The 13,648-nt window shown below is 38.5% G+C and overlaps 1 protein-coding gene across 1 annotated transcript; it reads left to right on the top strand.

The window, feature by feature from the left end:
- The first annotated feature begins 8,882 nt into the window (after positions 1-8,882).
- LOC119805864 (tripartite motif-containing protein 43-like) lies at positions 8,883-12,418 on the top strand. The gene is made up of 5 exons (XM_038317640.1): positions 8,883-9,293; positions 9,857-9,952; positions 10,480-10,712; positions 11,495-11,515; positions 12,328-12,418. The coding sequence occupies exons 1-5, from the start codon at positions 8,883-8,885 to the stop codon at positions 12,416-12,418; spliced, it is 852 nt and encodes a 283-aa protein (XP_038173568.1).
- The last annotated feature ends 1,230 nt before the right edge of the window (positions 12,419-13,648 follow it).

Here is a 13,648-nt window from a genome sequence, read left to right on the forward strand (position 1 = left end):
TTTTCTTGTGGTTCAGCTGTGTTGGATTGTTCATGCAGGATAGCTGGACTCTGGTGCTGCCATATTGCCCTTTTTGTTATGACTGTGCTCTTACACTGGTGTTGGCATCCGGACTTGGAATGATTATCGGTCTAGGTACTGATTATGATGTTTGTCTTTGTTGGATGGGTAGTATATTGCTTTGTTTCTCTTTCCTTTCTTGCCTGCTGGCTGAAATGGCTAATGGTTCTGGGGACTAGCAAGTATCCAGTTATAGTAGAGAATCCTGCCTAGGATTTTGGGCCTAGGATGGTCCCTAGATCTGGCCTCTAGGGTTTCTACAACTAACATGGTATTCCAGTAAAACTGTTATAACGGGAGTCTGAAGATCCCACATGTGGTCTGGTAAAGCAGAAGTCTTCTTCCAAAGTTATAGACCAGGATATGGATCCTGGTGTGTGTGTGTGTGTGTGTGTGTGTGTGTGTGTGTGTGTGTGTGTCTATGTGTGTATGTTTGTGCAGTCTGGGGTTGTTGGGCAGGCTTAAAGAAATTCTCTGGGTGGTGGGCAGTGGGCAGTGGGCAGTCTGTGGATTTATTATGTTTCTACCTCAAACAACGTTTCCACCTAGATGCAGATCAGACAGTCCTGTTCTCTTAAAGTTATTGTCAACAGATGTGGCTAGTAGCCAAACCTTGTACTCCAGGAATTGAGAAGTGATTGTTCCTACCTCAAACAAGAGTCTAAAGGATTCAACTAAGATCCAGTTGCCTTACTGGAGATAACCGGGTATTCAACCCAGGGTGTGGTTAGCCTACAAAATGTTTTGGTCTAATGTGTGAGCATGACTTGTTTTGTTCTAGCATGTACAAACCCATGCATGTTCTAGCCTACAACCTTCAGTTTGTATGTTCATTTCTTTGTATCATGTTAATGTAGTCTTTTGTCTTACTCCTACCTTTTGTGATTAGGGGTATTTTAAGCAGTTGAAAATTAAATACAGGTGAAATTTCAGTACTCTCTGGAATTCCTTCTCAATACTATTCTACATGTTACTCCATTTTATTATTTTCATTCATGTCTTCATATTCTTTAATATATTTTTAAATCCCCGTGGCCTCTACCCTGGCTGGTCCTTGAAAGCAGTGCATTTCCTGTGTTGCTAGGACCAGCATGGTATCCTGTGAAACCTCAGTGAAGAATATGGAGCCCAGTAGAGGGGTTCAGTCTGGCCTCTGGTAAGACAGCTGGGGCTGTGTGCCCTACTGTGGAACCCAAAAAGTGGGTACAGGCTGGTGCTGCTTAGCAAGCTTTACAGAGTGTTAGTGGGCAGTGTAGTATTTAACCTGGGGACCCTAGATACAACCTGGCCTATGGTAAATCAGAAAACCAGAAGAGGGATTCTCTCTCTCTCTCTCTCTCTCTCTCTCTCTCTCTCTCTCTCTCTCTCTCTCTCTGTGTGTGTGTGTGTGTGTGTGTGTGTGTGTGTGTATGCACTCTGGGATTGTTTGATAGACCTCGATGGATTTTATGGACAGTGGCTGGGCATGGAGTCCTATTTTATGCATGGCAATAGATATGAATCTATGAATGTAAATAGTTGCATTCTCCTACAGGTTGCTGTCCAGTTATGCCATTTGTTAAATATGCTTTCTTTTTTCCATTGTATATTTTTTACTTTTTGTCAAAAATCAGGTGATCGTAGGTGTATGGGTTGATATCCATCTCTTTGATTTCATTTTATTGGTCCTCTTGTCTGTTTTCTGCTAATACCAACCTGTTTTTTATTGCTGTAGCTCTATAGTAGAGTTTGAAGTCAGGTATTTTGACATCTTCAGAAGTTCTTTTGTTGTACAGGATTGCTTTGACTATCCTGGTTTTTCATTTTTCTACATGAATTTCAGCATTGTTCTCTCTGACTCTTCCTCTTTTCTCCCAGCATTTCATTTAGTTTTCCCCACCTAGCTCAGTTCCTTTATTAACCAATGATATTCACAGCATACAGAGTGAAATCCCACCTCACCTCCCCTTTTCTGTTTAAATAAAAAAGGAAGGTTTTAACTTTAACATAGCAAGATTACATACAACAAAATAGGCATCAAGCAAGAATTAAAATAACAATATTTATATCTATTTTATCATTTATCATAACTAAGGAAAACTATAATTATAAATTCTGTAACTCCATGAAAGACTCTAGAAGGATATAATATTACCTAAGTAAACAGGAATTGAAAGACTCTGGGGCATTTCAGCATTACTGTCCCCCCTTCCTGGGAACCAGAAACCTGATAATTATCTACACGTGTACTGAAACATCGAGTACTTTCCATCCCTCTGTGGGTTTTCTCCCTATAGGCCCAGTTCCTGGAACTGGGGCCAAATGACCTGCAGATGTTCCTCTTTTGCACACCTGATCCAGCAACCTCCTGTCCCACCATGGCCTTGACCAATCATAGTCAAGACCAATCAGAGTTGTGGCAATAAACATGGCTCCAGCCAGTACCTCTGCCATGACCTTTAAACGAGCCAATCACAATAGTTGACAAATAACTCCTGAACTACCCCTTTGCTTCTGTGGTTTTCTATTTATTTATTTATTTATTTATTTATTTATTTATTTATTTATTTATTTATTTATTATTTTTTATATTAAAAATTTCTGCCTCCCATTTACCTCCCCCTCCCCTGCGGTTTTCTGTTTTAAAAGTAGGTCCTTCTCCTCCCAAGGCTGGGGGATCCTGATGCGTCAGTGGCTTCTTGATAGTAGCACTTTCTCGGGTGGTCTCTGCTTGCTAGAGACAAGCTCTCTCATTTAAAAGAGGCTACCTGACTCAGCTTTAGCTAGAAAACCTTGCAGGGGTCCTGTCACAAAACACTTGAATGGTGTTGACAAAAAAAAAATGACTGCATACTTTTTGGTGGTAGCAGGAACCTGGAAATGGCACAGAATTGTGGCAATAAACATGGCTCCAGCCAGTACCTCTGCCATGAAGCTAGGCTCTCAGAAAGCTAAAAAAATGGCATGAATCCAGCCATCAAAGTTGCGGCTTTAATACTAGCCACACCACTTAGTAAATTAAAGGCTCATGTGGTCAGAAAAAGAGAGATATACAGTAAAGAGAGATTCAAAGATGAAGAAAACCTCTAAATGGTTTACACTGTGTTAAAAATATATGTAGGCTTGGGAGAGAAAAGAAAAAAAAGGATAAAAGATGAAGTAAAAAAGACAGAAAGAGAGTAGTTGGGTGTGGTGGCACACACCTTTAATCTCAACACTTGGGATGCAGAGGCAGACAGATCTCTGTGAGTTCAAGGTGTGGTGGCACACACCTTTCATCCCAGCACTTGGGAGACAGAGGCAGACAGATCTCTGTGAGTTCAAGGTGTGGTGGCACACACCTTTAATCCCAACACTTAGGAGACAGAGGCAGATGGACCTCTGTGAGTTCAAGGACAGCCTGACCTACCAGCAAAGTTCTCAGTGTCTATCTCTGGTGAATCCACAGCTTCTCTCTTACTCCTTCCCTTCTTTTTCCCAACATTCAGTTTAGTTTTCTCTGCCTAGCTTTGTTTCTCTATAGCTCTGCTATAGGCCCGAAGCAGTTCCTTTATTAACCAATGGTAGTCACAGCATACAGAGGGGAATCCCACATCAAGTTTTCTTCTTTTTGTTTTGGTGCTCTCATGTGTTCTGTTATCTTGCAAGTGTGGGATTTTTTTCCGGCTTCTGTATGTATGCATTTAGTGTTATGAACTTTCCTCTTAACAATGCTTTTGCTGTGTCCCATAAGTTTGGGTATGCTTTGCAGTCATTTTTGATGATTTTTAAGATGTGTTTAATTCCTTTATTTCTTTCTTGACCCATTGGTGATTAAGGTGAGCATTGTTCAATCTCCATGTCTTTGTGGGCTTTCTGAAATTAGTGTTACTGTAGAATTCTAATTTTAAGCCATGGTGATCCAATAACATACTTACAGCATTTTTGGTCCGTAAATTCTAAACAGAACTGAATCTAAAACCAGGCATACCACATAAGTAATAATAAGTTGTTTTCCCTACAGCCTCCCTTAATAGTCATACCTATCATTCCCTTGATCTCATGATCTCTCATACATTAATGTATCATTGATTTAGTTTGCTACAAAAGTAAACAAATCATGAGATTGCAAATCTATGAAAAAAATGCCTAGCAATGCTGTTTACAGGTTCCTGGAAAAGGAATAGGACATGCAGAGAGCCCGTGACAATCTTGCTGGCTATGCCTGTCAGCAGGACCTCTTTATTATGAGGAAATAACCTCATCTGGCAGTTTCAACAATATCACCTCTCATACATCCTGTAATTGGGGGCAACAAAAATGTTACACCTGTGTAACCTAACTCTCCCATGTCCCAGGACAACAGGAAATTGGTACCTGGTATGATGGGCCTAAAACACTGATTTAAACCTTTGTGTTTCTACTTCTACTGCTAATTTCTGTGTACTGATCCAATTAGTCCCTCAAATTTACTAAAATTCCAGATTGGAATTTTTACAAAAAAGAGGAGGGAATGTAGAACTCTAAAATAACTCTAAAGCCATTTCTGACAACTCTGAGGCCTCTCAACAGTAGTGCCCCCCCCCCTCCGGGAACCAGAAATCTAACAAGTAATCTTTGTGAATGTTCTCCAGAAATTGGGGCAAGATAACCTTTAAGTTGTTGACTCAGTTCCTGATGTATATGCCAGGTGGGAGGCCTCCCGGAGACTTGATTTGACTCAGCCCCTGGGAAAGGGGTCAAAGTGACCCTCAGATGTTTCCTCTTACCTGGCAACTGCTCTCCAGCCAATTATTGCTAATAGCTCTTTTGAATGAGCCAATCATAATAGTCAAAGAACAACCCCCAGACACCCCACTTGCTTCTGTGGCTTTTTCCTTTAAAAGTAGCCTGTACCAGTTATTTGGGGTCTTTCTGGCTTCTAATGCTGAAAGACCCTGTCATGATGGAATTAATAAAATCCTCATGCTTTTACATCAGCTGTGGTGTGAGAGATGGTTTCTTGGGGCAACTCCCTCTCAGTGATTGGATTCGAGGGTCCAACACCATAACTGGACATAATGCAAAAAATCGACAGATCACAGGAATCCCAACCCCCATGATGTATCTATATTCTAGCTCCTGCATCAATGGTTCGAGAATCATTGTAGAATAATGGTCATAAAGTTGATAAGAGCCAGAATACCAGGAAGTCTGCTATGAAATTCTCTCCTAAAAATGGCTTCATAAATTGAAAAGAATAATGATGTGTAGAAGTGGGAAATTTTTGAAGAGATTCACCGGTAGACCAAGAAGTAACCTCTATCAGGGATGAGATCACTCACAGTTTACACAATCAGTGTGGTGAGAACTTGACATGACTATTCTTGGTTGTGATTTGACTATATATGGGATTAAATAAAACCCAAGAAGCTGTGACTTTTCTTTTGAGGGATTTTTCTTGATCAAATCATTTGAAGTTGACAGATTCACCTAAATTCAAATCTTTGGAGCTAAATTTCCACCATACCTTCTGGTGACAGCTTGTGTGGGATATTTTTTTATTTTGTTTATTGGGTTTTTGTTTGTTTGTTTTCTTCTTTGCTTTTCCAAGGCAGGCTTTCTCTGTTCATCAGCTGTCCAGGAACTCACTCTGTAGCCCAGGTTGGCCTTAAACTGATAAAGATCATCCTGCTTCTCCCTCCCAGCTGCTAGGATTAAAGGTGTGTGCCGCCACGCCCTGCCAAGTGGGTTTTCTTGGTTGAATTGTTTAAAATGAACAGAACCACATAAATCCCAGTCTTTTGAAGTATGAGAGTCTACTTTACATATTTGGCCACACCATCTGGTGCCATGCTAGAACAAGGATGTGTAAAAGTAATAGGGGGAGAAAATGATGTAAGTTGACTTCAACTAACAATGCATTAGAAATAAAGAATGACAATGAGGCATTCGGGTGTAAAGCAATCGATAGTGCCTGGCTGAGATCCTGCAGGTTCTACCTTGCAGTGATGACACACACCTTTAATCCCAGCACTTCAGAAACAAACGCAGGCAGATCTCTGTGTGTTCCAGGCCAGCCTGATCTACAGAGCTAGTTCCAGGAACGTCAAGGTTACACTGAAAAATCCAGTCTAAAACAAATTTTGCAGGCTCTGAACTGTTTCACATCTGAATTTCCACACAGTTCTCTAGTTGGTTAACTTGGACACTGGACAGTCTGAGCTAGGCATATTTGGAATCTGATGTCACTATACCCCACTGGAACTGAGTTAGAATGATGTATATGGAATGATTTTTATTTTTTGTTTTTTGTTAAAAAGATTAAGTTGAGTGTGTAGGAAAGAGGAAGGATGTGGAAGGACTTGCATTTGAGGTGAATATGATCAAAACAAGTGTACAAAAGTCTCAAAGAATTATTATGAATTTTTTAAGGTTGATATTTGCTAAATTCACAGATTGATGACATCATTTGTTATACTAACTAGATGAAAATAAAAATGATTTCAAAATATTAACATACAGTGAAATATATGAAAATTGCTAACTTTTCTTTGGTAGGTTTTCACTGTATATCATAGGCAGGCCTTGAACTAATACTCCTACTGCCTTAACATTAATTAACACAGAGTTAATTCAATCTTCCATCCATTCAGAATACTGCTACTCACAGAAGGTCAACAACTAACAATTGGAAGCATTAGTTAAAGCAATCATGGAAGGAAGTGGGTGTGGTCCTTAGAGACTATATAAGGACACTCCAGGGCCCAGCCAGGTCCATTCTTCACCAGAACAAGCAGAGTGTGTTTCTACACATTCTGGCCCCAGAGACTGCTAGATCTATCACCCCACACATTAGGGATCCAACCGCAGAGCTGAGCTAATATTGTATTGTCCCCAGTAAACCCTGCTGAGGCCAGATACAATTCCTTGGGTGAGTGTACAGTTTATAGCAGGATATTTCCTTTTTAAAAATTTATTACCAAGTTGAGGTTTCTAAAAGGAATGACCATTTGCTACTTACCAAAAAAGATAATGCTCACATTTGGTCATTTTTCTTTGTAAATATAATGTGAGTTACAGGGATAGATAAATTTTAGATTTATCCTTATACAGTTTTTTTTTTATTTTTTTGTTGTCATGAGGTACTATGCTCAGAGGTGCTTAGGTGCAACTTTTCAATTTTGATCGTTGTCCAAATTCTAAGACTTTTAAGAGCCTTTCGCTATGTACGTCATAGATGCATGATGTATCAATACCTCTAAATTAAGTGTACACATATAATATATAAAAATTAAATGCTATGAATGGATTGAAAACTATCAGTAGTTAGAGATATTTTCTATAAATGTTATTCATAAAAGTGAAAACTCAAGATTTAGTTAAGATTTTTTTTTGTATTTTTCTGTTATAAACTATAGGAAGATACCACTGTATAAAATAATGCTTGCTAGAGTTTACCATCTTGGAAGAAGTGGCTTTTCCTGCTAGTGATTGATTTATAAATTTGTAATTATACGTGTGATTTATGTCTCTAATTTAATAGAGAAAACTAATCACACTATTCTATTCATGAAAACAGAGTCTAGTTAAAATCTCGCACACTTTTTCAATTCTGTGTTCACTTTTCATTATATCTGTGTGCTTATAAATTATTTTGGATTGAAGTACCTATTACAGTGCATAGAATTCTGAAGGATGACGATCAGTCAAACAAGGCAGCATTGGAATCACAGTCTCTTCTAAATTAATCTCTATAATGAGTCCTAGATTTTGAGGCACCCAGGACAACCAACTAAAGCCACTGACTCTATTTGCTTTAGAACCTGGACGCTTAAGTTATTTTGGAATATTTGCCTTATTCAAACCAAGATTCTTGATTTGTGTAGGTATTCAAAGAGAAGGGGAATGGGCACCTGTTGAATAGTAAACCAAGATTCAAATAGTCATGAGAGGATTCATCCTATAAACTCAAGCAGGAAATGTATCTTTGTAAGCATACAAGTCTCCCCAGAGAGTTCCCTAGTATTCTACTTGATAGGCTTTAATATAGACATGGAAACCTCTGGGCATGTCTGTGAAGAATTGTTTGGGATAGATTTACTGCCATTTGGAAGAACCACACTAAACACTTGTGAGATAATTTCACAATTCCATGGTTAGAGAAAAAACTGAAGAAAAAAAGGGAGGAGGAATTGAATAAACAAGTGTTGCTTGCTTTCTGTTTCCTGATGTTGGAGGCCATAAGACCAGGTATCTAAGACTCCTGCACCATTTATTCCCCACCATGATGGGCAATATTTTTTGAATTATGAGTAAAATAAATTCTTATTCATGTTAGGTATTTGCAGCAGAAGGAACACAAGTAATTATTATTGGCTTCATGTATCAAGGGTTGGGAAAATGGGATGTGAATGAGTAAGATGCTAAAATCAAAAATCCAAAGTAAATTATTTACTAGGTATTTTGTGAAGTAGGGAGTATTTTCTTGGAAAGACAAAAAAAGTGAGGTGTTTAACCTATATATATCTGGAGTGAAGGTGAACACCTGGAATTGAAGGAGTGTGTTCACTCCAGTGTATATATTTCATAATTACTGAGAGAGCCTGTTATTTAACAAATTTAACAAATATGCCAACTTAATGAAGTCTCCAAAAAAGATGAAGATGTTAGAGCACAGAAAGTTATCAGATCAATTTGTATTTATGTCAAGAAGAGAAATATTAGTAACTATAATCTTATACTTAACTTGAAATTTTGTCATGGAAAAATCAAGCCTGTTTTGACATACACAGAATCAAATCACAACTTGAATCAAATTTGGTGCAGTTTTTTCCTTCTCTGGGGTCCAATAATAGCAATTCTGCTTTTCTTCCTTCAGAAAAATGGAGTCAGGCTTCTCACAAGCCTTCCAGGAAGAACTCACCTGCTTCATCTGCATGAGCTACCTTACAGACCCAGTCACCATAAGCTGTGGCCACAGCTTCTGTCGCGCCTGCCTCCACCTTTCCTGGGAAGACAGCCAGCTCCCTTTCCAATGTCCTATGTGTAGGGAACCATCCCAGCAGAAGGGCTTCAGAACCAGCATTGTTCTGAAGAAGTTGGTATCCATTGCCAGACAAGCCGGCCTCATGAAGTACCTGAGCTCTGAGGAGCATCGGTGTGTGCCCCACAAGGAGACCAAGGAGATCTTCTGTATGGAGAACAGGATCTACCTCTGTCAGCTCTGCTCTGACTCCCATGAGCACAGAGGTCACAGACACTGTCCCATTGAAGCAGCTGCTGAGGGTCAATTGGTGAGTGATGCTTTTAGAGAACATGAAATCTGAAGAGTGAGGATTAGCAGACTACAGGAAGATGCTGGTCCTGATTATGACAAAGCCACTGTTTTCTGAGTGGTGAGATTTTATTAAAAGCTAATTAAGAAAGAGTGACTATAAATGTAAACATCTCGTAGAAGACCCATGAGTGTAAAGATCTCTTGTATTTTGTGATACATTTTGCCCAAGTCTCTGGGAAGTGAAATGCTAATATATACTAATATTATTAATATACTTAAATTGTCTGAGACTAGAGACTAAATTGGAAAAAGTATGTTGGAGACAGCTAGGGAGAAACATCTGGGAATCCCAATTTTATGCAAATTCATCAGATAATAGTCATAGTTATTAATCCCTTTACCTGAGCAAAAGGCATTTTTTTTCTATTTCTATGTTCTTAAATTGAAAACTCTCAGTTGCAATGTAGAAAAAAAAAACATTGTGGTCCTTCTACTTTCACTAAAGTTATTGTATTTATTGTCCATGAGTCTGTCCATCATTAATGTTTATCAAAATTTGATATTCATTGTTTCTTACAGGAGAAACTTCTGAAGCAAATGGAATCATTATGGGAGAAGATCCAAGAAAATAAAGAAAATCTGGAGGCAGAGAAAAGATTGATAACTCTGTGGAAGGTGAGTATGAGATTCATGCAGAAACTCTGGTCGAGGCAGTTATTTTCAAAAATCATCATTCAAGATTTGAGTATAAGGCATAGGATGTGATACTAGGAAAACATTTTCTGACGCTCTCTAATTCTGAGAGTAAAATATACCTCTGCATGTGGAAATAATGGTCTGGCTGTGTGGCACAAGAGTCTGAGATTAATGAGTGAATTGCTGACAGTTCAGCATGCTGCATTAGACTCTAGGACCGTACTGTGAATTGTAATTGCTACATGCAGAGTTTCATATTTGAGTAAAATATGAATTATCAATAAATATCTTCAGGCACCCTGGAACTCTTATATAGGCAAAAATGCTTAGGATTTTGTCGTCTGTGTAATTAATGAAGAAGAAAGAAATGAAACCCAGGAATTTACATTTTCTAGTAAGTGGTGGCACAGTCCACCAGAGTCTATGAGCATGGTGATATAAATCATTTGTCAAATTAGAAGGATAAAAAATATTTGCTAATATAATTGATAATGTCCTTTTTTCAGATCCACTTGATTATAAGAGAAGAAATGATAAGGGCAAAGTACAGGAGATGGTATCCACTCCCCAGTAAGCAGGAAGAAGAACATATTGAGTGTATGAAAAAAGAAGTCAATTATTATTTAAAGAAACTCAGAAAAAGTGAAGCCATGATGGTCCAAAAAAGCAAAGAATTAAGAGAAGTGTATCGAGAGCTGATGGTGATGTCCCAGGAGCCATGTGTGGTACTGCTCCAGGGGAGCATGAGGTTTGCAGGAAAAGGCTTTATTGCGTTAAGCCAACACTGATTTAAGATAGCTTCCAATATTCCCTGAATTTCTGTTAGGGGATTTCCCTTTCATGACTATCTGGAGACACTAAATTCTGTAGTAATCTTGTAAGAACACACATTTTGAAGCAGTGTCAAGGACTATGTTGGTTTTGTAGCTTGCTTCTCAGAAAGTCAAATTCTGGGCTTTCTGTCTTAACACTTCATTATCTCTACTTGGTTATTTGAACAATTTTAGAGAAAACTAATTTCTTCTTAATTTCTTCTGTTTGAAAGCTGTGTTTTGAGAGTTCTTTGAGAGGTTTGTATTTTGAGATGCAATCCTATTCTGTGGTGTATGTTAACCTCCAATCAACAGTAATCTAGCCTCTAATCCCCCAATTCTAGAATTACAGGCATGAGGCACCACGCAGGTGTCACATCATACTTCTGAAGTACCCTTAATTAAAGTATCCCTCTATATATTATGTTCAAACTCAGGGAATATTAACTTTGCAGATACTTGGGGGCTCAAAAGCAATGTACATTTAATACCAATGTACTTCTCAAATTTTGTTCTTACCATCTGATTTCATTAAGAATTCAAATTCTGCTAATTAGCTTCATTGGCATTATCCTAAGACATAATAAAATTTTCAGGGCACATAGGGGATGGTTATTGTTATGGTGATTGACATTTATCTGAACATTGTAAACAAACCTTGTATGCCATTTCTTCAGTAATCTAATTTTTTCTTGCTTTCTTTGCGGGATTTGGATGACATATTCAGAAGGTGAGTTTACCTATCAGTGCAAGCCATGATATTCTGAAATATGTTATAAAATTGACTAAGGTGCCTTAGCAAAGTGCAGATATATTTTATTTGGAAGATACTCAATTGTTTGTGTATGATGTGTTTAGGATATTGATATAGGAGTGTTTCTATCTATCTGTTGTTTCATCGGTTAATTAATAAAGAAACTGCTTGGCCAGGTAGGTCAGAACATAGGTGGGTGGAGTAGACAGAACAGAATGCTGGGAAGAAGGGAAGTGAGGCAACCACTGTGAAGCAGTTGCCATGATTCTCCTCTCCAAGATGGATGCAGGCTAGAATCTTCCCGGTAAGGCACCACCTTGTGGTGCTACACAGATTACTAAATATGGGTTAATCAAGATGTGAGAGTTAGCCAGTAAGAGGCTAGAGCTAATGGGCCAAGCAGTGTTTAAAAGAATACAATTTGTGTGTTGTTGTTTCGGGTGTAAAGCTAGCCATGTGTGAGCCGGGCAGGATGAAAAGCAGGTCTGCTCGTCACATCACTACAGGATATTTTTATTTGATTTGTTATATTGATGAGTGTGTGAATGTTTGTTCATGTGAATGTACAAGAGCCACTGCACGTGTGTGGAGGTCAGAGGTCAACTTTGAGGGTTCAAACAGTGCTCTCCTTCCACCATGGGTTCCAAGGAATAAACTCAAGTTGTCATGCTTGTGTATCAAGGGATTTATTGCCTGAGCTATTTGGCTGACCTGGAGTGAGATTTTTCCCCAATCATTGTGATGATATATTTAGCACCATGCAAGTCAATATTTTCTTTTCCTTGCAGGAGTGAGTCAATTCAACTGAGCAAGCCCCTGGCTATGAAACCAGAACTTTATGCCCTTGCCCTCAGTGGACTGACTGAAAGATTCAACTAGTTCCAAGGTGAGTGTCTTCATTTATGAAATGACCAAAGGTACTTTTCAACAATGACGTAACCTTTGCAAACACAAATATTATAGCTCCCCCAAAATTTTTCTATGTTAGTCACATTTTAATCTTATTTATTCACATGATCATTTTACATGCAAATAAAGAACTAGCAATGAACACAGATTCAATGCAATGCCCATCAAAATCCCAGCAAAATTCTTCAAAGACCTCGAAAGAACGGTACTCAAGTTCATATGGGAAAGCAAAAAAACAAGAACAACAACAAAAAAACCCAGGATAGCAAAAACAATCCTGTACAATAAAAGAACTTCTGGAGGCATCACAATCCCTGACTTCAAACTCTACTACAAAGCTACAGTACTGAAAACAGCCTGGTATTGGCATAAGAACAGACAGGAGGACCAATGGAACCAAATAGAAAACCCGGATATCAATCCACAAATCTTTGAGCACCTGATCTTTGATAAAGAGGCAAAAAATATCAAATGGAAAAAAGCAAGCATATTTAACAAGTGTTGCTGGCATAACTGGATATCAACATGTAGAAGAATGAAAATAAACCTATATTTATTACCATGCACAAAACTAAAGTCTAAGTGGATCAATGACCTCAACATAAAGCCAACCACACAGAACCTCATATAAGAGAAAGTGGGAATTAAACTTGAACACAGGAAACCACTTCCTAAATATAAACCCAGTAGCATTGACACCGAGAGCAACAATGAATAAATGGGACCTCCTGAAACTGAGAAGCTTCTGTAAAGCCAAGGACATGGTCAACAAGACAAAACAACAGCCTACAGAATAGGAAAAGATCTTCACTAACCCCACATCAAACAGAGGTCTGATCTCCAAAATATAAAAAGAATTCAAGAAATTGGACACCAAAAGAACACATAGTCCAATAAAAAAAAATGGAGTAGAGACCTAAACAGAGAACTCTCAACAGAGGAATCTAAAATGGCTGAAAGACGGTTAAGGAAACGTTCAATATCCTTAGTCATCAGAGAAATGCAAATCAAAACAACTCTGAGATTCCATCTTACACTAGTAAGAATGGCCAAGATCAAAAACACTGTCATCAGTGTTTTTGAAAAGTTGTGGGGAAAAGGGAACACTTCTGCATTGCTGGTGGGAATGCAAGCTGGTACAACTCCTTTGGATGTCAGTGTGGTGATTCCTCAGAAAATTAGGAAACAACCTTCCTCAAG

The sequence above is a fragment of the Arvicola amphibius genome, unplaced genomic scaffold (assembly GCF_903992535.2).
Source record: "Arvicola amphibius unplaced genomic scaffold, mArvAmp1.2, whole genome shotgun sequence".
NCBI classification, from domain to species: Eukaryota; Metazoa; Chordata; class Mammalia; order Rodentia; family Cricetidae; genus Arvicola; species Arvicola amphibius.

What these genes read in the sequence shown, in the direction of transcription:
- LOC119805864 (XM_038317640.1), top strand. Translation starts at nt 8,883, where the DNA reads ATGGAGTCAGGCTTCTCACAAGCCTTCCAGGAAGAACTCACCTGCTTC. An exon ending in CAGCTGCTGAGGGTCAATTG is followed by an intron (nt 9,294 to 9,856) that starts GTGAGTGATGCT and finishes TGTTTCTTACAG; the next exon opens with GAGAAACTTCTGAAGCAAAT. An exon ending in GATTGATAACTCTGTGGAAG is followed by an intron (nt 9,953 to 10,479) that starts GTGAGTATGAGA and finishes TCCTTTTTTCAG; the next exon opens with ATCCACTTGATTATAAGAGA.